Genomic DNA, 27832 nt, shown 5'->3' on the forward strand with positions numbered 1-27832 from the left:
CGCTTTATTTGAAAGTAGTATGTCTATATTTATACCCCATGTCGTATCGTCCTGGAAACACCGCACAATGAAGCTCATTCATTCATTCACTTAGTCGTACGTGGTACAAAGGTCCTCGAAAACCGCACTGTGGAGGAACGCCACATATCCAGATGGTCGTCATTTTGAACAGCTCCTCGGAACACTCCCCATAATAAATGCGGTAGAAGACACACAATGAAACAAGTCTCTACGCAACGCCAAGTGATCTAGCCGTTCACAGAGCACGTGTAGCTCCGACCATTTGAGTAGCTCTGCGTTGCACGCGGTCAAATGGTTCGAGCTGATACTGGGTTTGTGGCAGATTAGTACAAATTGTAGATCATTAATTTTAATTCATGTAAAATTCAATTAAGTAAAATATTTTGAAGGTCTCTTAAATTAATTACAATTCAGTTTGACACACGTAAAGAAACACAATGGACATAAAATGAAAGTAATCCTCATCATTATTAATTTGCACATCAGTCAAATTAGAATACACAGCTTCAGTTTCCTGCGACGAACTATCGATAGATTCATCACTGCCTGTCGGTGTTTCGGCCCAAGAGACTCGTTTCAGACTTCTGGAAGTTTCTTTCTTTTTGTCTGATGCGGGAGTCGAGTGAGAGACCGGGAGCGGCGGGTCCTTGGTAGGAGTCTGAGCGAATTTATCCAGGAAGTGTTTCCGGAGGATGAACTCGCGCATTGAGTCTTGTGAGGAACGTTTAGGCGGCGGCGGCGGCGGCAGCATTCTGTCATCGTCATCGTTCACATGTCTCTCTCTCCTCGCTTCTTCGATTCTCTTTATCTCTTCTTCGTTTGCGACCAGCGGCCACGCTCCCAGCTTGTTCCGCGCCAGGTGGGGCCGGTTGTGTGCAGCGCACAGGATACGCTTGCGAACGAAGTCGTGGAACACTGTTAGCTCGGAAGCCAACTCGCGTCGAACAAGCTGCTTGTGGCGACTCGCGACATGGGGGTCACGAACCGTGAGAAGTGCCTGCAATAAAATAATTTTCTCTTATTATTAAATTAACTATGGACTTCTGGAACTTACAAACAACGAGATATAATAAGTTTTATAATCTTGTGTATTGAAATATGTTATAGACCCAGGGGTTTATTGGGGGTTATTGACGTACAATAAACAACAAAAAATAACAGACTCACAATCACGCTCAAAAACCATACGAAGCAAAACTCTGCCTAATAGGCAGAGTTTTCATTAATAGACTTTGAACATTACTGCCACGAAATAAGTTGTTAATTTGAATGAATATTTGAATGCTATTTTTATAAGTTAATGTCACTCGGACATTTTTTGACGATGAAAGACTCGCTGCGGTGACATTACAGTAATACGACAGTACTTTAACTTCATACTAGAGGTTAAATTAGTTACGCCTCGCCGTCCGAGTCGTCAATCTATTTGTATGTACCAACTATCAACCCTAGCGCTCCACCCAGACGTAGGTATCAATTTCAAGGAGACCGCTGAGTTAGGCTACTTTTCTTTTCTTGTATTGTACTGCGGTGCCACTGACCTCTACGATATACCACTGGACTTGCGTCTGTCAAAGTGCTTTTGTGCATATTTGATATTAACCATTTTGGCGCTGTGGGCCATGTAGCCAACCTAGTGGACAAAACTATTTACAAAAAAAATGTGTACATTATTATGTTGATTCCTGCCCCCTTATTCATAATAGTCTGCTAACTTAAAGCATTGCTTATTCTCACTCTGTTTTCTTCTATTGACCTAAGTCAGAATGAGAAAAAACACTCCATAGCGGCTGTTTTAAGTTAGCGGACCATTATGAATAAGAGGGTTGAAGTATAAATAACACGGAAAACGAACGAAATTAATTCAAAATGTAAAAATAGTTCAGAGTATTGTACGTTCCTTCGCAGCCATTTGTTTTATACGTCAAAATTAGTTCTCTGGACGCTCGCGAGTGGCGCTTCATATAGGCACAAAAAATTAGCTGTCAAACATATGGAACAGCCTGTCCAGTGGTATTATACAGGTGAGTGTGCGGTGGAGTGTGTCACGTGACGTGTGAGAGTGGGCGTGACCTGCGAGGCGAGCAGCGTGACGGTGGCCTGGAGCGCGCCGGCCAGAAGCCGCTCGTTGGTCGGCGGCAGCGCGCTGCTCACTGACGACACGCTGGCGACCGACTCGCTGCGGATGACACGCCGCGGCTCGCCAGGGCTGCCGCACGAGCAGGCGCGACGCCGACCGCGCGGCGACCGAGAGCCGTCTTCTGTGTGGTATGTCTGCAAATATAATAACATCATAATTTATTCGTTTTTCCTGTTCATTTCAAAGGAGTATAATTAGCAACAGTAAATTGTACACAGTAATAAAAGATTACATATGAAGGGGATAAAGCAATGTCTTACGTCACGGGTGCAGTGTGAATCATGAGCGTAACGAAGAACTAAAGAAATTAGAATTGAATCCTAAGTTCAGCGAGGTATTTAAGCTCACCCTTATTCTTGAATAAGAGTGCTTCATCCCCGAGGAACATACTCTAGTTTTCGTACCAATTGCGAAAAAATAACATTAATAATCATTTATTCAATAATATATGGTACAGAATGTTTTGTGCCCTACCCTCTGCGGTAGGATACCCTGAGTTGCAGAGGCTAGGTCCTTCCGAAAGGTTATACATTAGTATACATAATTAGCAAACTTACTTAAGAGAGGTATGTGTGTGTGCGTGTGTATTTTGATAATTAAGTCTATGTTATTATGTCAAACTGTGCACAATATTAAATAAGTGTTAGTAATTGATGCTTAAGTTTTAATTTTAAGAAGCTTACAACTGTAAGCAACATGTCGATTCGAGACAAAATTTTTTTTGGAATTTATAACATTTTAGTGTTTTCTGGGATTTTTGAATGTATGTTGTGGAATCAAAATTTTTATTTATTTCGCTTATCAATTAAAGATAGGTTAAAATCAATATTTTTGTTACTTTAGTGTTCCAAGTACAAATTAATTCAGTCCCTAGAGGTTGAATGAAATTCAGTACAATATAATGTCACCGTTTTTGTAGGCTTTGAATGTTCAACTTTATATCGATATTACTAGTTTCAGAATATGTCATTTTTAAGCAGAAGGTACGAAAATATATTTACTAATACATAATATCATTATTTTTATAATAACCATTGTGATTTAGAGCACTCAGTTACTGATCAAAATAAAAAAACTTACATGATTCAAAGATCTCGTCAACAAACAGATGGCGGAGAGCAGAGTGCCAAATGTGAGTTGCGGGAAGGGCTCGTAGGTGATCTTGGGAGCTCCGAAGTGCAGTTCCACTATAGGTTGCCATCGCTCCAGGTCCAACAACGGATCAGCCAGCAGGGACAGAAGATCAGGGCTGAAGGACAGCAGGCAAATTGCTGCCATGTGCAGCACTTCCAATACTCTACAAATTAAGAAATTTTGTTATTGTTTTCCAGACAGTATCAATTTTACTAAATAACGTTATATAAGGTAGGTGGGGATTTATTTATTAATTTATTGTGATTCGCCAACAGGTGATACTTGATGACTTAAATTAGAATACTTTTATTACAAAGCTTACATAAAGGTACGCCCAATAATATAATAGATATCACATAATAACTCTTTAGTGCTTCTGAAATAAATAAAATAAATTGTAACATACATTTTAGTTTTTAAAGTAACTATCTAAATGTATGTAAGGTACAGCTATTCAAATCAACATCTTCTTTTGCAAAAATTATGTTATGCTGTTGTGTGAGTTATGACATTAATAAAGCCAATATTCGTTCTAGAGAATCCAAAAACCAAATGGTTTATAGTTGCACAATTGAGAGCCAGAACGAGGAACGGCAAAATTGATGTCACTTAAAATTTGAGAGCAGTCATTACAGGGTCTTTTACTATCTTGTAAAAGAACAACTGGTCTATCCACCGCCTGTATTCCAACGAAAACATTTTTTTTTATTATTTATTTATCTAGAAAACTTACAGCTATTTAAAACTATGTTGACATCTATTTGTATAACTAAGAGCCATTATTAACTAGTTTTCACATATTATATGATTCTAATTAGTTTTTAAAATTACTAGAGAGTTACACTATCTTACAATCTATTACGTTAATACTATGTATAGAATTAGTACTATATTATAATAACTGCATTTTAAAATTACCAGCAAGAAGTTAACATTTATAAAACATAATTACAGTAAATAATAATATAATTAAAGTTTACATTGATTTTGTTGAATACTTTGAATACTTAGGGGAGAAAGTATGATTTGGTCATCAGATTTAAAGTGATATAATCTTTTTTTATAAGAATCGAGATGAATGAGAGAATAAAGAGAAATCGTTTTTGTACTCTTTCGATAAACGAGATAATGGACAAGAGCAGTTTTCCAAAACGATACGATTAACATATACCTCAATGTGTGGATACACTTTTGATGTATTTCTCTTAAAAGGAAACATTAACAACGATGTTCAAAACATTTTAGGTTCACGACTAATGTCTCGTTGGTATTTAACCCTCTAGGGTTGATCTATCAATACAATCATTATGCGCATGCCACCTATAATTGTATGTTATTAAGCAGGCTTACCAATTTTGTTAATCTAATATATAAAATTCTCATTTCGCGATGTTTGTAGTTAAACTCCTCCGAAACGGCTTGACCGATTCTCATGAAATTTTGAGTGCATATTGGGTAGGTCTGAGAATCGGAAAACATCTATTTTTCATCCCCCTAAATGTCTGCTTTTATGCTTCTTCTGCCATACCCAACTCTCACTTCCATACATTAACGTAGCGACAAGCACTCCATTATGTACAGCCATTCGCGCTTCTATTGGCACAGTCTGACCGTTTATATCTTCCTTTCATATCTTCCGTCTCTTGTAAACATGCGACCCAAATATACGAATTCTGTAACTTGTTCTACCCTTTCATCTTCAATCGTGATAGTACACTCAGTCAACCTTTCACCCATTTACTTTTTCTTCTTCTTTCTTGCATTTACTTTCAAACCTCTCTCTTTAAAGCTCCCGTTCAAGCAGTCAATCATTTGTTCAACTCATTTACCGATGATGAAAAAATGACTCGATCATCGGCGTACAAGAAGCACTTAACACACAACCCTTCCATATTGATTCCACATTGCATTTCTCTCACATCATTCATGCATCTATCCATGAATAGGTTGAACAACCAAGGCGACGCTACACAACCCTGTCTGACACCCTTGGAGATATCAAACCAGCCCGTATAGGCACCATTAACACGAACACAGGCTTGAGAATCCCTGTACAGAGATTTCAGAGCCCTTATCAGAAAATTGTCCACCCCATACACAGATAAGACCTTCCATAATTCCTTTCTATTCACCCTATCATATGCCTTTTCCAAGTCTATGAACGCGCAATATACTTTCTGGTTTTTTGCCAGACATTTTTCAGTGATGCAGCGTAAGGAAAAGACTTGATCCGTACATCCCATTTCCTTCCGAAATCCCGCTTGCACATCCCATACCTTGTCATTAGTCACATTTATTACTCTTTCAATCAATATTCTGGCATACACTTTTCCAACAACACTAAGAAGGCTGATCCCTCGATAATTTTGACATTCCTGCTGCGAGCCTTAGCCTTTATAAATTAGGACAATCACTGCCACTCCAATCGTCTGGAACTTGGCCCTGTTTCCAACATAAATTAAAAAGGCGATGCAGCAGGCTCACTATTAGTCCATCGCCAGCCTTCAACATTTCAGTCGTCACTCGATCATACCCAGCACACTTTCCTGACCTCATACCTCTTAACGCTTTCATAATTTAATCCAAACCAATTTCATCACTCGGGTCCACAAACATATCTATTATCTCTTCTTGCTCATTTTCACTTACATATTTCTCGTATAAGCTCTCAAAATAATTCTTCCAGCACTCTAGTATCATACTTTCATCATGTATGACCTCACCTCGTTCATTCCTAATCAGTTTCATAGATGAATTTATATTTTTTCCCCGCGCTTCTTTCACAAGTTTCCAAAACAGTTTTATATTATCTCGGAAACTTGCGCCGAATTGTTCCTTATATTTCACCTTTTTCTCATTCCTTTTCTTCTCTATAAATTCTTTAACTTTCGCTTTCACGCATCTATATTTGTCCTTGATTTCTTTAACATTATCTTCATTCATACCGCCACTCGCTCTATTTGTTGCTTCTATTTCCAAGACATCCAGCCATGCTTTTTTCTTTTCCTCAACCATTCTTCTGTTATATTATAATATCTTAAAATTTTAATTTTATAAATATTAATGATAGCATTGTGGAATCCGACATGTTTTCAGTATAACAGTAGTGTGTTGGTACTTAGATTTTTTTTTATAAAAGATGGGCTGGGAGTTTCTTATCAGTTCTTCTCCCCATGCCGTAGCCCCTTTACGAACTGATGTAGCTTCATGACGTTAACCAAGAGTTATTTTTATTTTATTTATTTGGAGAGAAAAACAGAACAATTATCTTAAACCTAGGTACATATAAGTGACTTATAATATATTATGCTAAAAGGGCGCCGTAGCTCTTGAAATTACTGGGCAAATGAGACTTAACATCTTATGTCTCAAGGTGTCGAGCGCAATTGTGGTGCCGCTCGAAATTTTTGGGTTTTTCAATAATCCTGAGCGGCACTGCATTGTAACGGGCAGGGCGTATCAGTTACCATCAGCTGAACGTCCTGCTCGTCTCGTTCCTTATTTTCATAAAAAAAGTCTATTAATTGGAGCGCGGAAACTTGCATTTGTGCGACATCTGTTAACTATGAATGATTCTTGCGATCTAGTGCCAAGTGTAGGTATTCTTAAAATGATATCTTGCAACAGTTCCGAAGTGTTGATCAAATTTAAAATAATTTTATATAACGCAGTCTTGTCTAATACTAGTTGTTGCAATATGTTACGTTATTATCACTCCCTAAGGTAAATATTTCTATTCTATTCAATATCAGAATTCAACCTATTTTGCGACATTTCCCTTAACTATATCGGGCTTTTTACATAAAACTATCGGATCCGACAGTCGTTGTCCTGTACACACGTGTTAAATTTGAAAAAAAAACGGTCCAGACGTCAGGAGATCTCTAACTTACGCAGGAGAATTATATATGGACTGTATTGATAATCTAAAAAACCATCCAAATAGGTCCAGTCATTTAGGAGGTAGTTCAATTGTGAATCTAAACCATCCTCGAATCCACTTGAACACACACAGAAAAATTCATTCAAATCGGTACAGTCGTTTAGGTGGACTTCACTGTCAACACACGTACAGAAGAATTATATATATAAAGATAAGAAAATTGTTGGTAATATGGATGGTGGCATGGTAATACTAGCTTTACGAACACTTCTAAAGTATCATACATACATACATATAATCACGCCTCTTTCCCGTAGGGGTAGGCAGAGATCACTTCTTTCCACTCGCTACGATCCTTACATACTTGTTTCGCTTCGTCCACTTTCATTATTCCTTTCATACGTGCTCTTCGGTTTAGGGTACTCTTGACCTGGCCTTTTTCCAAGACGTCCCTGATTTGGTCTTGAAACGTCCGCCTAGGTCTTCCCCTTCTAACACTTTCATTCACACTGGCCTTATTCACTTTCTTCGTCAATTGTTCTTCATTCATTCTCTCGACATCTCCAAACCATCTTAGCATGCCTTTCTCAATTTTTGTCACATCTTCTTTCAGACCAAAACATTTCCGTATCTCACTATTTCTTATCCTGCCACTAATTTTAACTCCTATCATACTTCTGAACGCTCTCATCTCAACTGCATTTATTCTGCTTTCATGTTTCTTCTGCCATACCCAACTTTCACTTCCGTACATGAGTGTTGGAACCAACACCCCCTCATGCACAGCCAAACGAGCCTTATTAGACACCTTCTGTCTGTTCATAAAGTATCACGTCTAGCTATAATAGTTTCTATACTAGGCCAGAACCACAATACAATGAAGTAATTAGAACAGAAGCGTAACCGAGCAGTCTCCTTGAAATTTATACCTACGTCTGGGCGGACCGCTAGGGTTGGTACATACAAAAAGATTGACGACACCGACGGCGCGGCGCGGCGATACTTTAACTCGGACAGAGACCAGTCTCGGTGGTGTTCAGCGTGGCACTCAATAGCTTTATCTCCCCAAGATTGCTTAGCGGCTGTATAAATCATGTGTGTGTGCGCGAGCGTCATTTCGGACACTCTAGTATGAAGTTAAAGTACTGTTCTATTACTGTGGGAGTATGTACTACCAGTGGGAAGCTCCTACGCACAGGATGCCGGCTAGATTATGGGTACCACAACGGCGCCTATTTCTGCCGTGAAGCAGTAATGTGTAAGCATCAAGGTGTTTCGGACTGAAGGGCGCCGTAGCTAGAGATATTACTGGGCAAGTGAGACTTAACATCTTACGTCTCAAGGTGACGAGCGCAATTGTAGTGCCGCTCAGAATTTTTGGGTTTTTCAAGAATCTTGAGCGGCACTGCATTTTTATGGACATTGCGTATCAATTACCATCAGCTGAACGTCCAGCTCGTCTCGTCCTTACTGTCATATAAAAAAGTATTGTGCCAACAGTTACCTGTGCAACGCGCTAGTGGAGGGAGCGGTGTGTGTGACGTCATCGTGCTCACTCGATCGGCGCGCACGCAGCATCCACATCACACACTGGTACAGGCACGCACTGATACTGCGCTGAATTCAAACAAAATAATATTTAAATAATTATTATCTTTCGAGATTCATTTCAGATTTCTAAAAACATCTAAGCCTCCAGTCGACGCTGTAAAGTTTAATTTGCGATATTTACATTAATGTATTTGTATTGTCTATGAATTTTAAGACATTGATAATATTAAGTTATTATTAACCTTGGATCATTTATAGATCTAAATAGACTGACAGCTGCGAAAACGTCGAAAAAAGTTGGAATAAACCTCTATTCTTTTAAAAGTACACTAAAGAAATAAATCTGGCCTGTTTTCATCGGCTGTCTAGCAGAAAGAGGCTCTATCTAGACGTATAAATTAATTATCTAACGGTCTCCACAATGGTCTCTACCGAAACCCTGTATCGTTCTTCTGTCCATTGAGCTGTCAACCATAAATATATATTCCTTCTACATTTGCGTTGTGAGTGCTCTATTTTATAGAAATTTTCGATTAATGGGACATATATGGGAGACATATGTAGCAATACGGGACGTGTGGCAACTATACCTAAGCTGTATTATTAATAAACGCAATGAAAAGTTACTCCAAGTTTACACTTACCATCATGCAGACCAATGAGTTTATATTCATCATCCGCCACCTCGCTTCGTAGTTCACGAGCTGCACAACCAAACTGAGCGTCGACGCACACAGGTTGAGGATATCTATGCTGCATGACTGGCGCAGTAACAGTACTGCCTCCACTAAATACTCCAAGTGAACGCCCACAAACGTGATAGCATCACCCGCGAATAACTGCCCATGCTTCATCACCATCGTCGATATAAAGTCCAAACTATATCCATACACCTTCCACCACTCCTCAGCCTTCCAAGAACCACTGCTATTCGTATCAGCATCAGTCTTCGGAGGCAACAGCTGCAGCCACAAGAATTGGTCCACGTCTGCCAGCAAAAGGTCCTTCGAGAACGGACCGCGGGCGTACGCTGTCAAACATCTCAAAGCGGCCAACGACGTATGATAATGACGCCTATTTTGTAGGCAGATTTGCAGACAGCACAATAGTTTATTGGTAAATTTCGTAGACTGGAACCACTGCGATAGTCCCGAGAACAGATCGTCGTAAAAATCGAGACATTGCTCTAGCATTGCAAGACATAACACAATCGATGGTACTTCCTCTCTTTCCGCCTTATCAGCATCAGCGATATCTGTCGGTCCTCGTATATTATTAAAGAGGTTTTCTAATTCCAAGCTATTTATGTTAGTAACAGAACGAATGATGCTCTGAGCAAGACCACTGTTGGCTTTGATCTCGTAATCCAAGCTGCTTATCGCGACCGTTGCTATTGAGAGTATAGCACGCACCGCTCTCGGATGTAAGTCTTCATAGTGGATAGCCACGTTAGTCAATAGACTATCGATCTGCTTGGCGCAAGCTTTTCTGTTCTCGAAGCAATCGTCTTTCCAATTCGATAGCATTATGACGTACAGCTCAGCTAGTATCACAACTAGCCTACTATCCTTCAATTCTTCCAATTCGTTAGACAGAGCCGTCATGCAAGGACCAACTATTTTAGCTTTGTGCGCGATATTCAAACTGAACGGCAGACATTTGCAATACACAGTCGTAAAGTCTTTCCATGATGTCAACAAGCCAAGCCACACCGGCACTTCATCAATAATTTGTTCTTCCACATCTTTGTTTTTGAAGGAAAATATATAATTTACCCATGAGTCGAGATGCTTTTTATTGGTGTCGAAGAACTGTTCGAGGATATCTTTGAAATTCGGATCAAGTTTGTCTCGAGATACAAATAGTTCTATACTTAGTACATTGAATATTTGACTGTATGTTTTTAGTCCGGGTTGTATTGCACTGAAGAGCGGGCTACTTAAGTGTTCCCAAAATTTCGGGTGCTCACATAGCTTTTTCACCAGGATCTGCATGTTATTTTTCCACAGAGCATGAAATATGCCCATTATACATCCTAATAGAGGGCTATTAAGCAATTTTGAATCCTGAAAAAAATATACAGTTATTAGATCGAACGACACTAGAATTTCATTAAGATATTTTATGTTTGTTAACTAAAGTACAACAAAATTTTGAAATGTATTCTTTGGTGGTGTATCAATGGTTATATCTCCCATAGCAGTGTATCGCGGTGTCACTCGCGTATAATTTTGCCCCTTTGTGTGTTAGACTTTTTTAGATCAACAAAGGATACAATATATTTGTAGTACTCGTTTCCGTATCACTAGCCTTAAAAAAAGCGAGCGGTTTGTCCTCAAAATTATTTTGCAAATATAAATATAATAAAAGAAATCGCTGAAATAGCGCATACTTGAAACCATTTCTTGACAGTTTATATAATGCTTATATTTTTACAAAACATAATTATATGTCTACAGAATATGAGAGGAAATTTCATTACATTTCTATATGTTATATACAGTGTGAAAAAAAATCACCAAAATACCCCTTACTTTTACAGTTGGAGCCATTCTAATCGTTTAATCTAGATAAATTCTACGTCTACTATAATATTATTTTTTACCTTATGTTTTGAATACTATCATTTATTTATTTATTATTTACTCCATAAAATTATTATATTTAATAATGGAAGCACTTGTGGCTGTAATCGCCACGGCCGCCTTATTGAAGGTAGCTACTGAAAATCAGTGTTGGGTGATACCCAACTAATATGCTGAGTAGCAAACCTTTTTGGGACATAACACTGCAAACACCACCTTATTATGTTGATATAGAATAAGCCTTACTTTAGTTCTTAATGTATGTTAGTTTTAATTAGATTAGGCATATTATAGTAATTTTTTAAATAAGTTTTTTAAATAAGTTAAGTTATTTTGTAAATGTTCACGTGTATTTGTAGTGTTTGTTCCAAATAAAGATAAAGATATATAAAAATTGTATGAAAATGTTTTAATTGTACACCAATTCTATTAAACATGACAAAGTTTTGTAAAGAACATTGTAATTGTAATAAATATAAAATGTGCATCTCATTCTAAATTAAAACTATGGCGATCTTGTGCGAGAGAGGTAAACTAGCTCCATTCGATTCCTCAAGGCCATCGGCCCGGTTCCCAGCCTTAAGACTATATCAAAAAGATTTGCTTTATGACCCTAACTAACCAGTGAATACCGCAAGAATCGAAACAAGACGAGCGTACCAAAAGATTGCAAACATAAGCAAATATCACTTAAATTGTAACTGTTGTTTGACAAATGAGTCAGCGATGGAGAAAAAACCGTTCTGAACCGGTTTAATTAAAAACAACCTTTTTAATGAACTGAAAAACCAATCGTAAAATTTTGGTTAAAGGCAAAACACTACAGAAAAAAAAGGTTATTAGAATTAGGTAGGTAATTATTGATCAATTAAATTATAATTAACTGCTTAATAATTATACGAATTTATTTTATTACATTTTACGGTAATAACATTAAAAAATTACGATATGAATACAATTCCCTTTATTGTATTTATGGTATACGATGAGTTTAGATTAACCCACACCAGGCCTGTCTCACTCCCGTGTAGGTATCGAAATCGCAGGTTTGCGCGGCGGCCACGCCAGCGTGGCTATCCAGTAGGGATTCACGAGTGCTCACGAGCGAGCAGTAACGCACGCGCGAGCTTTGTTCTTCACCTACTTCACCGATACGATTGATCTTTTTAAAATGGAGAAACGTAAAAAAAGCGAAGCATATTATAGCATACCTATCCAAATTTAAATTTATTAGGACGCTGAAACGTAGGATGTGATTATTTATTACCTATACATGGTAGACTCACTGGTCCTGTTTTATTTTTCGTTCTTAGACCAAGAGTCGATCGCAAAATAGTTAATATTATACCTAAGAGGACGTGTGCAAGTCGTGTTTTGATTCTGTTCAAGCTCATATGTACCCTATTTATTTAGAATTTAGATAGTTCTTACTTTTTGAAGGAAACATGAACTATGTTGGCTATGTCGCTGTCTTCCAACGCCTACATACATTACTATATGCAACTAATGTAGGTTTGACAACGAAACAGTATTGATTTTAAACTACGATTACATGCCTATTTATATTATAGAAAAAATTGAGTTATTTTTATAAGATGACCTTATACTGGGTAGGTGCAGTTTTAGGTAAAGAAGACAATGCAAACGTCGGCAGAATAGGTAAGAGTCACGAGATAGCAACTTCTAGGTGCATAAAAATGTAGGTTAATAGCGCTGCGCGATCTGAATTGCAACTTAGTGTATGGCAGCAAGTCGCTTTTTCTTTCACTTTGCGGAGTAAGCCTCGTGTACTATTATATATTCTTACCCGGCCCTCACGCACAATGGCCCATTCAAGAGGCTAAATGGGTAATGGCCTACTTTAATAACTAACATCACGATAGTGGATACAAAAATAAAATAAACTCTAGCTAACTACTGTAAGCTTTAATATCAATTGGTCAAATTCAAATATTTTTATTCAAAATAGGATTTAAAATCACTTATTGAACGTCAAAAACTACCACCCATTCAAAAGAGACTGCTATAGACCTGAGAAGAATGGGCGCAAGAAACTCAGCGGGCTTTTTTTTTATAATAAATATGGATTACAATGTAATATCGTACAATAAACATTTATAATTAAAGAGCCTGAGGGTGTTCGCGTTATTCCCAGTCCGTGGTGTCATTAAGAAAATCGTTTATGCTATAGTAACCTTTCCCACACAAACGTTTTTTAAAAATTCTTTTAAATTTCGTAACACATTTGTTTTGTACATTTTCTGGGATCATATTGTAGAAGCATATACATCGCCCAACAAAAGACTTACTAACTCGACCCAACCGAGTAGTAGGCATAACAAGTTTATGTTTGTTCCTCGTGTTAACATTATGAATGTCACAGTTTCTAGAGAATTCCTTAATGTGCTTATGAACATACAGAACATTATCAAAAATGTATTGAGAAGCAACAGTCAAAATGTTTATTTCTTTAAATTTTTCTCTTAATGATTCTTTAGAACCTAGGTTATAAATCGCGCGAATAGCCCTCTTCTGCAGCACAAAGATGGTATTAATATCGGCCGCACTGCCCCATAACAATACAAAGTAACAACCCTTACGATCTTACAAATAATCTTGGTATAAAGCTATACCTGAGAATAAGGCAAGAATATTCAAAATGTTTACAAATTGACATCTTGTTTATGATTGGTTTATTCGCACGTGAAACATTCGGAAAACTTCAGAATAATCATTGTATTGACAGTGTTGTCAGCTATTCTTGGTTTATTCTTAGTTATAACTTTATACCAAGATTATTTGTAAGGCCGTTGGTGTTTGAATCTTACTGATGATAAAACAGAAAACAATTAGTGTAATAATGATAATATTTGCAAGCTTAAGTATTGTACCGGTTTTGTACTATTACTTCTTTGTACAAAGATATATTTACCGCTTTAATGGTCTCAAGATAATCTGCCATGTATCCCAAGATGCCCTCAAAACTTTCATTGGTGTCATTTTTCTCTTTGCTTTCTTCAGCTTTGGCCTTTATGTGGTTTATCATGAAGAACGCTTCGGTAAGGCCGGGCTGTTTGCCGATGCATGTAGCTACAAACTCCAGGATAACAATTTTCAGGTCCACTATCTCGTTATCGTCACGCAGTCGATCCAAGAACATCACACGAACTTGGTACGAGCTCATTTCCAAGGACGCGAATAAGGACATTTGGAAGAGCTGGAATTTTTTTTGTAAATAAGTTTTCATTTTTAAACTCATTTTAAATTAACATCAATTTATGTACATTAAGCAATGACATTTATTTAACATAAATTAAAAAGTTATAATTTCTCTTAAATGACATCACTTATTGAAAGTCAAAAAAAACTACCACCCATTCCAAAATGAATGCCTCAGGCCTCAGAAGAATGGGCGCAACAAACTCAGCGGGCTTTTTTTCATCGAAAAATATGTTTACAAAGTAATATTGTACATTTAAACATCTTATTTAATAGCCTTAGGGCGGTCGCTCTATTCCCAATCTATGGTATCATTAAGAAAGTCATTTATGTTATAGTAACCTTTACCACACAAACGTTTTTTAACAAATCTTTTTAATAACGTAATACTTTTGTTTTGAACATTATCTGGGATCTTGTTGTAAAAGCATATACATCGCCCAATAAAAGACTTACTTACTTTAAAATGATATATTACTTAAAAATAATATGTACTTAGGGACTAGTAGACTTAGTAATGAATTATCTAGAAATAGTTACAATATAAATACCATAACTCGGCTAAGTCAAGTCAGTATTTATTTTGATAGTTATTCTTTAAAAACAAATGTAAAACATAAATAACTAATACATGAGTTTATAAATGATACCACACCTGAAGAATGGATGGATGCCTTTTATCTTTGTTGTATTTTTTTGTTATGGCAAACAATAGTGCAGATAGATTCCAGTAGATAATAGAGAGATAACTATGACCAACAGACACATTAGTATCTGATTTACTAATCTAATGCCAATTGACTCTCGCGCCGGTTAATAACCAACTGTCACCAAGCACCGGCATAGTCGCACGCATATTAATTAATAATTCATCCGTGGTCAACGGAATATTCGTTTTGCATCACAGTATTCGTTGTAAAGCATTCATTCAGCAAACGCCGACCAGACACACACATTAGCACCAGGAGTTCCCAGAGGATTAGTGGGACCCCCAGCTGCAGACCATCTCTTTTTCGGAACCTCAGGTATGTCTGTCTATTGTTTCGCCGTAACTTATTTTCATTTTTAATATCATATGTTTTTCTATGCACGCGCACGCGCTCATAAGGGATTGCAAAATATTTATTGATACTCATATATTTTAAAAAAATTTAATCACTCACATCAGCAAACTTCTTTAGGAGCCTGCAACTGAGAACTGACAGTCTCTTGTTGAATGGGTGGTTGATGTAACTGGTCACTCGAGGTACCACTCTCAGGCTGTTTGTGTGTTTGTTCTGAGCGAAAACTAACTGTTCCAGCGGCGTTACTTCCTTGGCATCACATACTAGGGACTTATGGGTGAGTGTGAGCATCATCACAGCCATGCAATACTGCAGAGTGAATGTGTACTGATATGCTGGGCCAGATATCCAGTTTGTGTCTTTGTGGATAAGACGTTCCAGGTTCTCATTACCTTAAATATGACAAAAGTTATTGAATGTGTGAAATTCTATAATTAAAGAATAAAAAACATAACAAAGTATTCTGCCATTAAGAGATCAGATAAGGAGATCTATTTATATTAGGGTTTAATGCTATCAAATATTTTTTTCCCAAAACGAGTCGATTTAAAGTTTATAAATTTGTTTTCGTGGGGCAAGATATCTAATCCCAAGAAATCATGAATAAACGATTCGCCTTTGTGTGTGAATCACCGACTGCCTAATAATGCTGTTCTGGTGCTAAATTGCTTATTATCTATCATATCAAACACCATCCACACATCATGACACATTTTAATAAAAACTCCAATACTATGAAACTTACCCATAGACACAATCTTCAACAGTTCCAATGCATTCTCAGTAAACATCAGCCCCTGGACACAAATCTTCTTCAGCACAATGTTTTTCTTACAATCTTGGAGCACTACTGTGAAATAGGTGGCACACTTGTTTATGAGCTGTCCCCGTTCTGACGAGGAGGTGTATCTCCAACCATAAATATTGGGAAACACTTCACGCAGTATCAATACTAAACCTGGCAGCAGTACATCTGTTGTTATTCGCTCGTCTTCCGATGACTAAAAATAAATAATTAAACTTTTAATAATTTTAAGTTGTACAGGATGCCGGCTAGATTAAGGGTACCACAACGGTGCCTATTTCTGCAGTGAAGTAGTAATGTGTAAGCATTATTGTGTTTCGGTCTGAAGGGCGCCGTAGCTAGTGAAATTACTGGGCAAATGATACTTGACATCTTAAGTCTCAAGGTGACGAGCGCAATTGAGGTGCCGCTCAGAATTTTTGGGTCCTCGAGTCCTCCATCCTGAGCGCGACTGCATTGTAATGGGCAGGGCGTATCAATTATCATCAGCTGAACGTCCTGCTCGTCTCGCCCTTACTGTCATAAAAAAAGTATTCTACTTTGTGTGTACAGTCAACATGTTGAATAAATTCATTGACATAAGTACGAAAGAAACTGTCTGTGAGACAGCATAGAATATGTGTTTCACTTTTCGTGTGTACAAATATACGTAGGTACGAAAGATTAATAAATACAGTCATCTTGGGTAACTCTTAAACACTTCACAATAGTAGTAGGCAGTAGAAGACCCAGAGAAAATTAGGGGGCATTGAGATGGCGCAGATGGGGCGTGGGTAGATTAAAAAATATAGTCTAAAAAGGAAAAAAAATACACGAAAATACTCTAGAAAAAACATATTCTCAAAGTGAGCGGTGAGCAAAATAAGGTTGAGAAACTATGCACTAATTTATGCCAACAATTAAACAAATTTAAATTATGCAAACAATTTAGTCAGTTTGTGGTGTCAGGCATAGGGTTCACTTGTTGGAAGGTTCACCCATCCTCGCCGTACAGTATGATGTGCTGGCAGATGTTTTACAATTTGTAGTCACGGACGAGTAAAAAAAGAAGGACACCGTGTCACCTTACATAACAGTGAGGCACCAAAACAAACCGGTAAACGTGTAAATACATAGCCCCACGCATACACTTACACTAATACAAGCCGATTTGCCGCCGTTATGAGATTTGCCATCGTCTGTGACAGATCAGTTAAATAATCACGGCGCGAAGTCCTTCTTTTTTTACTAGGCCGTGTTTGTAGTCAGATTATTTCACGATCCATTACCGTTTATTTAATTCTCGTAAATTGGTTTTAGTTCAGTAGACATATGAGTTACAATAGGCCCAAGCCTAGAAAAGCCTGATTTAGCTGAAGTATGGTACAAGTGGTCTAGTTGACTAACTTACGTCAGGGCGTCGAATTTTCATGACGGTGTGCGGGCGCATTGTTAAAATTCACTCTGATAAGTTTTCCCTATCCCGCCAAAATAAATAACTTCAATAATATTATATAATAAGAATGATAATATAGAATATATACACAGTATAAAATAATTATACTCTAGTCTGAGGCTATCCCATAGACACATCGATCTCTCTCTCTCTCTATATACATTTGCCCATAAACCTATTTTGTATTTTATGAAGGTACTTATAAATTATTGATTTATTTAGCTAATCCTACTATATAATATAATAATGGCCTTAATTTTTATCATTCTTAAACGAAGGTGTAATTCGGCGGCAGGAATCAGGTTAAACAGCTCTTCGGAACACTCCCCGTGATAAATGCGGTAGAAGACACACAATGAAGCGACGTCTCTACGCAACGCCAAGTGATCCAGCCGTTCACAGAGCGCTAGGACCCCGACAATTTGAGCTGCTCTGCGTTGCACGCGGTCTAATGGATCGAGCTGATACTGGGGTGCGCCAGACCAGAGATGACAGCAATACGCCGGACCTGCGCTTAAAAGCTACTAAAACTGTTGTAAGATGTTAAGTTTAAAACAATCACAAAAACAAACAATCACCTGATGGAATGCATACAATAGATCCATATAGGCGCTCAGGAACTGGTAGGTCCCCATTGGTTGTTCTATCGTCACCAAGTAATGACCAACTGCAGCAGAGTCCAGCGACACTCCAGTAGCATACTCTATGTGTGACAATTGTCTCTTTGTGACTCGAGGCAACAGGCCCGTGTTTATCAGTCTGCAAGTAATGCTCTATTAATATTATGTACGGATTGTATTAATAAATACGGTGTGTCATTTAATAATATTCCTTTTTTTTACAAGTTAGGGGCTATCCATAAATTACGTCACACGTTAAGGGGGTGGGTGGGGTAGTCGTTGAAGTGTCTTAAGGGATGGGGTTACAAATTTTGTGACATCACATTTTTTTTAATATAATATGTATTATCTATCTATAATAAAACTAATTTAAAAAAAATATTCAGTTCCTAACTTAAATCTTTTTATTATTGCTTTCTATATTCATGTTTTACAATGATATTGCTTATTTTTACCAAGTTTTACTTACCTTTGCTGCGATTAACTTTTATTGTACGTGTACGCTTGCACCTAAGCAGATGTCGCTTTTATCTTTAACATCTATGTTCTCAGTGAGATTTTCCAAGGGAACAATTGTAATTATTTAAGTTAGTTATATTTTGAATGTGTATTAATATTTTGTTTTTTTTTCCAATAAAGTAAATAAATAAATCTAAGTATTACAACACTAAATTTAAACTACATACCTGCTAAAGAATAACCCCCTTATTCATAATGGTCCGCTAACTTTAAACAGCCGCTAAGGAGTGTTTTTTCTCATTCTGACTTAGGTCAATAGAAGAAGACAGAGTGCGAATTAGCAATGCTTTAAGTTAGCAGACTATTATGAATAAGGGGGTAACATAACAATAGATGCAACAAAGAATAAGGTTTATATTTTGTTGGTAAATTTTTAAACAATGTAGTGTTCATTTGCCCTGCTTAATTTATGAAACACTTTTAAAATGAACAAAAAAGTGACTTAGGTAATATTTACCGTTATGTGAAGCGTATGGTGCCGCTTATGCTGATAAAAAAAAATACAAGAAGAAGTTAACTCGTTATGGAAAATATGTTATGTAGTGACAATGTGAAGGTTAAGTGGAATCTAAAATAAAAGAATTTCAAAGAAAACTGAATATAAATGAAAATTGTGTGACGTAATTTACGGATGTCCATAAACAATAATTAATCTTTTTCTGTTGATTTTTTTTGTGGCATACCTTGAATATATTTCATTTGTGAAAAGCGGTAACAATGCAGTGCATACACCGAGACACTCAACCAATAGCGGCAGTGGTGGCGACTCAGCTCTCATGAATCTCACCAATATATCAAACACTCCCTCACTCGGTACCACCAAACCCTTTGGAATCTCTTTTCCTGGCACCAAAGCTCTTAAAACACTTTTCAATATTTTTGTCCCCTCGTAAACCTTTTCCAAGGCGGTATGAATATACTGTTGTCTTTGATTAATATCTAACGCCTTTTCTATTTCTCGATAAAAGACAGTCCAATATGAGTATGGAGTTCGAAAATGAATCATAGTTCCTTCTTTCCTTTCCATTATGGTGGCCTTTGACCTGGCTTCTATATGATAAGATGGATCCCCAAGAGGAAAATAATCTCTTCCAATTATAGCATCTCCTTCTTGTAACGATGTGATAGAGACGGCACTTGGGTTATAAACTTCTGTATAAACGGAAAGGCACTTCAATTCGGCTATTAACTGAAATGTTAGTAAAATTAAATTATTTATGAATCTCTGCGTACGCGTATATTAGGCAGAGTTCTTGTTCAGTTGTGTTACGACCGCGATTTGAATACAACGCCACGCAATGACAGTGTTCGGTGCAAAACTGTCTAAATAGCAACATATCCAAACTTAAAAAGGGTGGAGCGTAGTATTTCAGGTAAGTGCCCCTTTAAATTGACAAAATTATGTAATTAACTTGACGTTTTTAATCATTTTGCTAAGCAAATCGCAGACGCAATGTGCGAAAGAGACGTCCGCCTCTTTCGCATCATAATAAATAAGCGTAGACAATAGACTTTTAACATTACTGCCATGAAATAAGGTGTTATTTTTAATGACTACGTATTTACGTCTAGTTGTTTATAGTACGTCAAGGATGAAATGAGAAAGATTGTAAAGAAAGCCTAGGCAAATAAGAACAATATGTCAGTATTTAATAATGTAAATAATAACCTACAAATGAAAAAAATAAGGGCAGGTTTCCTGATACAAGCAAATACTGGTACTTATTTATGTGATAGAATGTCAGATTATTTCTATTATAATTTCATTTATATTTATATTGGGTATATGATGGCTATAATATATGGAATATAATTCGATTGTTCATAAAATATACAAATTATCACAAAACTGTTTTCTGGTCCCGAAAAGCAAAACAAAAGCTTGTTAAAATAAAATAATGGTATATTATGTTATAGATTAAATAAAATAATCTTGATCTATTTGAAAATCCGAAGCTGACAGTTTCATACTTTCACTACAGCTTCATGGCAATTATCAGATCATCTTTATCACAAATTTTATCAGTAATCCTGCATAAAATTAAATTTTACTTACATTTCTAACACTATTTACTCCTGCTTCAGCTAAGCCTGCTGCCAATGTAGACAAGGCATTGAAATTATATGGAAAGTATTCCAATGCTGAATTCCACACAGATACCATGCCAACACTCTCATCTTTTTGATGCAATTGCCAGAAGACTCTCGCATTGCTTGGAGATTTCAATAATTGTCCACAAAACGACATAACACCAGGCTGGCAACTTATAGTACCATCCGCATCAAATTTGTCACAAACATAATTCATAAGTCTAAACACTCTATCCCTAATAATATCAGCACATTTAGACTTATCCTGGAAAATAAAATATAACTTTATTAGATATTGATAGAAAAAATAGTGTAGTAGATTATCATTTATTGTCAATAGGATAATGAACTATGTAATTTCTACACAAATTAAATTTGTAAACAAAATTTATTAGAGCACCAGCACGGAACGCCGGGGGTCGTGGGTTCGAATCCCGCACCGTTCATAAAATTTTGTTTTTCAAATTTTATTTGTGTATTAAACCTAGAAGTGATCACTTGAAAAATATAAACAATAGTTAAGATTTACAAGAGCGACATCTCAAGTCAATTTCCTAATATGCAAATATTGGGGTTGAGCAGGTTATCAACTGTAAAGTAGATCCTTTAGATGAAGCCACAACCTGAGAGTTGAACAAAGCAAACAAAATTTTATAACGAGGCGGTACTCGAACGGTTAGCTCAGTTGGTTAGAGCACCGACACGAAGTGATAACCCTCACTTCGATTAATTACACAAATTAAACTTGTAAACAAAATTAATGAACGATGCGGGACTCGAACCGGCGACCTCTCGGGTTTCGTCCGAGCGCTCTTCCACTAAGCCAACCGTTCGAGTGACTTATCGTACATAAGTCTTGGTATGTCTTGTTCAACTCTCAGGCCTCAAACTGATAGTTGAACAAGACATAGACCTGACCCGAGAGCTCGCGGGTTCGAGTCCCGCATCGTTCATTAATTTTGTTTACAAGTTTAATTTGTGTAATTAATCGAAGTGAGGGTTATCACTTTAAAAAATAACAAATTGTATATATCACGACATCCGCAACAGCAGGTGTCAGATGCGTTGCCGGCCTTTAAGGTGGGAGTATGCTCTTTTCTTTAAGGTCCCTATGTCGTATAGGTTCGACAAAACAGTCGGTAATTGATTCCATAAAGTAGCTGTGCGAGGCAAAAAATTTCGTGCAAAAAAGCGCGGTTGTTGAATGCCAGATGTTTCGCCCGAACAGCCATGTCAATATAATTATTATATTATGTAACAACACAAGCAAATTGTAATAAAATATTAATTTCATCAGCAATCTATTGTTATCTTTCGGTTTCCGACTTACATTGTATAGTGGATCATTGAGCATCTGCAGCAAAAACTCAAAAACTCTTAACCTAAGTGCTGTCGCTCCATATTGCTGGTATTTTGTTTCAAACATCTTTCCGTGCTGTTCACTCTGGAAAAGAAAACTATTAATTAATGTTTTGTAGATAGAGAGACGATAATTATTAGCTGAAGACTGGTGCACTTCGCTTCATCTAAACAAATGCATATTATGTACAAAATTTCATTACAGAAATTGTAATAGTTCAATCATTATAATAATTATTTCGTTTTGTCCTGTTCTTATAATGAAATAATATTACAGCAAAACTGTTCGTCAAAAATTTATGCAATACAGAAAAAAAATTAAAGCTGTAAAAAAAACTAAGGGTCACTAATCGAAATAAAAACTATCATATCTCTCAAGTTGGATCAAAATTGTGCAAAATTTGATTAAAATCGGTCCAGTAGTTTAGGGGTTCATCGCGTACAAACAACATGATACCATTAATGCATCTTTTTTATACAATTTTATACCTGCTGAAGTTCCCCGCCCAACTTCCTTTAAATGTCTCCTCTCCCTAGTTTTTACTCCCTTTGTAAATATTTTGTGTAAATATATTAAAAAGAATAAGATTAAGTTGTAAATATCATTAAGTACTTGTAATAATTTATGTAATTATATTTGTGTATGTTTTTTTTAGTCGAACAGCATGCATTTCAGGTATAAAATAAGAAAATCTTGTTTCAATCTATAGCACCGGTCACTACCAATCAAATTAGAATACAAAAATAACTAAGCTTGGTGGTCTACTTTAACGTGACAATGGCTAAATACTGTAAATGAAGCAAAATTAAATCAAGTAGGTATTGCGTGTAATTTAATAGTTCTTGTTACTTAAACCAAAGAATATATAGTACAAGTACGGAAGTCTCACTCCGCAAAATCATTTAAAGAAATAGAGACTCTTGCGGTCATACAAATAAGGTGAAATTCACATTGCGCAGCACTACTAACGGCCGTTCCCAATATTCAGTCTATGTCTTACTTGAAATAAAAATCGTAACTATCGTTAACTTTTCTGTCCCAATAGACGGTAACTCACCTTATCCGTGCACGCTGTCTGTCAATGGGATGATGTATAGCTTACCAGCGATAGAAGTTTGTATGGAAATTTCAATTCACGCGTCCTAATATATGGCGATAAGAATGACTTATGGGGTATATTGGGACAGCTTCAGATTATTGACAGCTAATTACTGACAGTAGAAGGTAGTAATTTATTAATTAAATTAAATTATTATTATAAAAGTTGTGGTATACCTTCCACAGGAGCCACAGTAGGAAGAATAGAACATGATATCAAATTTTTGTGTAAAATGATTTAAATGTTTATGTAATTTAGTTTAATTGAGTGATGCTTTATAGCTAAAGACAATTTTAATCTGCAATTCAATGTTTAACAACTATAGTTTTTAAATACATTTAATTGGTAATGAAAACAAACCTGAAGAGTAAACATCATCCATGACAAAAGCATTGGAGATTGTTCGACGGCGGGTTCCAACTTTGTAAGTTCACTTTCCACAGTATCCTTAACATTTTCTATCCATACTGGAAGATCCTTTCTGAAAGTTACTTTGAATACATAATTCCTAGCTGTCATCAAATTTCGCATAAGATGTTAAGTCCCACTAACCCAGCAATATCACTATCTGCGGCTCCCTTCAAACCGCATTACATGTGGTGCCAGATTATGTTGTTATATAAGCAGAGTAAACATTTTGAACTGCCAGCCATTTAAAAAAATGTGCATTCTTTTTCTTATTTTGAATATTGTTATAATTTAGTGAACAGACTTTTGAAGCCATTTGTAGTATATAGCCACAGTAAGAGCTCTTTCGCACTACATCCAATCTGTACCCGAAAAAACATGGTCTGAGGTAGTAGTTCACACACTAGATCCGGCTTCTGTCATCTGATTTCTTTCTGTCAACCGTTAGAAATAGTTCTACGTCTACATAGGACTGTTTTTCATGGATATGGATCGGAGTAGGAGAAGACATAGTATGAAAGCACTCTAACATTTATAGTTTAAGCAAATACTAAGGTGAATTAAGGACTAACATCCATGGATATGTAATAAATATAAACAAATAATATCAAATAGGTGATGACTCTGTAATATACTTTTGTTTTCTTACATTGTTGTAGTATGAATTATAGAAATCAATCAATCATCAAATGACAAGGTCTTTTTTCATTTTGTGTTGTCAAGTAGTGTGAACAATGACAAAAAAAATAACAAATTTTAAAGTATACTCACTCATTACTGGGATAAATTATACAAATTAAATTTTTAACCAAAATTTATGTACAATGGAGCCAAAAACTGAGAGTGAACATGATATATCAAAATCAATGATCCATGCATACTCTAACAGTTGGTACAGATGGAAAGAGCCCTTGGACGGTACCTGAGCGTTTGCACATTTGAGTCACACATCATTTATTAATTTTGGTTACAAATTTAATTTATAAGTAGTGTGTACATACATACATATATTTCATTAATACAATAGGACACTGGTGTACTACTGTTCATGCAATGGGATGGATAGTATATTATTCAGATTTAAACAGGTTTCAAAGCAAATGTGAATTATTCGTTATATTTATGACATTATTTCACTTACATTTCATCACCATCCAATGCAACCAAAATGAGTCCTAATTCCATATACATGACTCTCAAGCTTTCCTTCTTTTTGTCATCTAAGAGATCGCCGAAACTTTGATTCTTACCAAAATTATGTTTCTTAAACAACTTGAATAAGGTAAGAAACTCATCATGTGTAAAATGGCACTCATTGTTAGCTAACATTAATATTTGCAGAATCGTAACTTGTTCTCGTAGTATATATGTAGCCCATTCTTGCCTTACTGTATCACTATGAAAGTCACTATTTATCTTTCTTAATGGAGGTGCAGACGACAATAACTTTTCGAATTGTTGAATGAGAGATTTCTTCAAATTGGATATACCTATATCACTAAATACCTTACTGAATTGTTTATGATGTTTATGGCATGGATCAGATTTGAATGTTATCATATACTGTAAAAGTTTGAGCATAAATAATCTCTCCTCATAGTAAAATTTCCAAACATTTGGTACTAAGAAAGATGGTCTGGTATCCACAAATGCAACATTCTTCAAAGCTTTCTCAGGTGTTCCATATGAAACATTGCATAAGTAATGGTTAATTATATCCCATATTTGAAAGCAATCAATGTCCTGCAAAATGGTGAGGAATTTTAAACGAATATGTAATTAATGATATAATCTATATTTTATAAAGGAATTCAGCATAATTTAGTGGGTGCAAATAAGGTAAAAGTCACCAATAGACAAACACCAAAAGATAAAGTGTAAAGAAAATTATTATAGTTAAAATGGGACAAAAACATATTGTAAACACAGTTAATAAGGGAATTCATATTTATTATCATAAACCTCTAATAACTATAATAATATAGACTTCATATTATAATACTTACTAAATATATTTGCAATGTTTGGACAACACTTAATAATTTAGTATGATCTTGATATTTAGATTGTAGTTCCTTAAATTTATCTATGTTTGTGGGCTGGTAACCAGCAATTCCTTTATGTAGAAAATCGATTGTACTTTTGTTATCCAATGCATTTACTAACTCTTCATCAGTAAGTCTTTGGGAAGTTACCCAACGCCACAAACGCTTCCAATACCTACGAAAAAAGGATAAAAAAAGTTATTCATTTATAGGCCAACTTCTATATTTAAAACAAGCTTATAGCGTACACAAATAAATACTTACGGCGTGTTTATTAGAGACATGTTGATCAATTAACAGAATTATTTCGTTAACTATAAAAAATTAACAATTTTTAACCTTACATTAATTCTTTCATACAAATAAACCCAACAAAATACACTATCATTACCGCTATTAGTAATAATGAAAACTTTAAACTTAGATGGCTATGTTTCCAAAATTATTTATTTTTATTGTATCGAACAGACAGTAAACAACTTAAGACTAAACAAAAAAAATATAATACACAGACAAATTTTAAATAAATAAACATAACCTTAAAGTCTAACCATCTAACCAATCATCAACATTGCCCTCGATTCGTTAGTCAAATCACAATAATTCACATCTGTCAAAATAACCAACGGCCACATACTTCTATTATTAATTCCTTGTCAGACGATTGCCGGCAGAAACATGATTATTTTTATTAACTCTTTAAAGTAAAAGTGTTCTGTGCATGCCTAGCACCTGCTTAGCACACACATTGCTAATTTTAATCGCAGAGAATTTGCTTGAGGATTAAAATCCACGTACTTAATCTCAACAAGCATAAACTGCGGTAAAATCTCCGTGACTTTTCAGGCAGTTTGTATAATTCAAAAGCAAATATTTATATTCAAAATAGGATAAATCCATATTAAAAACTTATTAAAAGCGTATTGGGATATGTCATGGCAGGAACAATATGCATTTGTTGAAGCTCATACTTGTGTAGCAATACCAAAAAGAAAAATTACAAGCGAACCAAAACGGAAACCAAAAAGGACTTTTAGGCTTAAAAAACGTGATGGTACCAGAATTGAGGTTTGCAAAATATTTTTTCTTACTACTCTAGGGTATGTGAAAACGAATGACAGGGTCCTACATACAACATTTAGTTCTCTTTCTACGGATAAACGTGGAAAACACCAGGAAACACCGGCATTTTATCGGAATTTACTTAACCAGCACGTTGAATTGTTTAACCCATTAGAGTCACACTACAGACGTGAACACGCACCTCTGCGACGTTATTTACCAAGCGACATTAATATTTAGAGACTGAGCGTTTGGCGATTAAATAAAACAACTGCTTGACTGTGAGGAATATGTGGAAGATATGATTTATTAAAAAGTTACATGATATATATACAAAATCCTTAAAACTAGTTACCCAATCACAATTGTTACTTAAAAAATATTTACAAGTTCAGAAAATACACACCATAAAGCTTACATTTCAACCAATAGTAAAACGTTTCATTCAATAAGAATTGAGAATAATATTATGGGTTCTATCTCGCTCTAAAACTAATGCTATCGCAGTTTGTGTAAACTCGCGTCGAACCTCGATCATACGATGTCAATGAGCATTCAGCACCTACGCTGTTGCTCATTGATTAAAATTGCATGAATAGCGATTGACCCGAGTCCCGACGCTTCACTCGTCAGTCGAGTCCGCTCGGCCTTGCTGTGCGGTTGTGTAACGCGGAGCATATGACTGATCACGTGAGTATGTCTGCGATCGTCGAGAGAACGTGACAATGCTCGTACATTGATGAGATTATTACTGGTGATCTGTATGATTCTATGAGTTGATGTACAGCATT

The 27832-nt window shown here is 36.0% G+C and overlaps 1 protein-coding gene across 5 annotated transcripts; it reads right to left on the reverse strand.

Moving 5' to 3' along the window:
• Positions 1–354: 354 nt before the first annotated feature.
• Positions 355–26635, reverse strand: LOC126971828 (nucleoporin Nup188). Of its 5 annotated transcripts, none has more exons than XM_050818261.1 (17): positions 26617–26635; positions 26244–26293; positions 25941–26154; positions 25076–25677; positions 23887–24007; positions 22398–22511; positions 21033–21332; positions 19660–20165; positions 18416–18596; positions 16343–16598; positions 15697–15989; positions 14247–14531; positions 9374–10795; positions 8683–8795; positions 3242–3458; positions 2095–2295; positions 355–1018 (listed from the first exon to the last, which is right to left on the reverse strand). In XM_050818261.1, exons 2-17 carry the CDS (start codon positions 26261–26263, stop codon positions 425–427), a joined length of 5439 nt encoding a protein of 1812 aa, XP_050674218.1. In that variant the 5' UTR covers positions 26264–26293; positions 26617–26635; the 3' UTR covers positions 355–424. The 5 variants fall into 5 exon arrangements, with proteins under 5 accessions (XP_050674218.1, XP_050674217.1, XP_050674215.1 ...); XM_050818260.1 differs by lacking the exon at positions 26617–26635 and adding an exon at positions 26531–26574; XM_050818258.1 differs by lacking the exon at positions 26617–26635 and adding an exon at positions 26371–26573.
• Between the last annotated feature and the right edge of the window lie 1197 nt (positions 26636–27832).

This window comes from Leptidea sinapis, chromosome 24 (genome assembly GCF_905404315.1).
Source record: "Leptidea sinapis chromosome 24, ilLepSina1.1, whole genome shotgun sequence".
In the NCBI taxonomy this organism is placed as follows: domain Eukaryota; kingdom Metazoa; phylum Arthropoda; class Insecta; order Lepidoptera; family Pieridae; genus Leptidea; species Leptidea sinapis.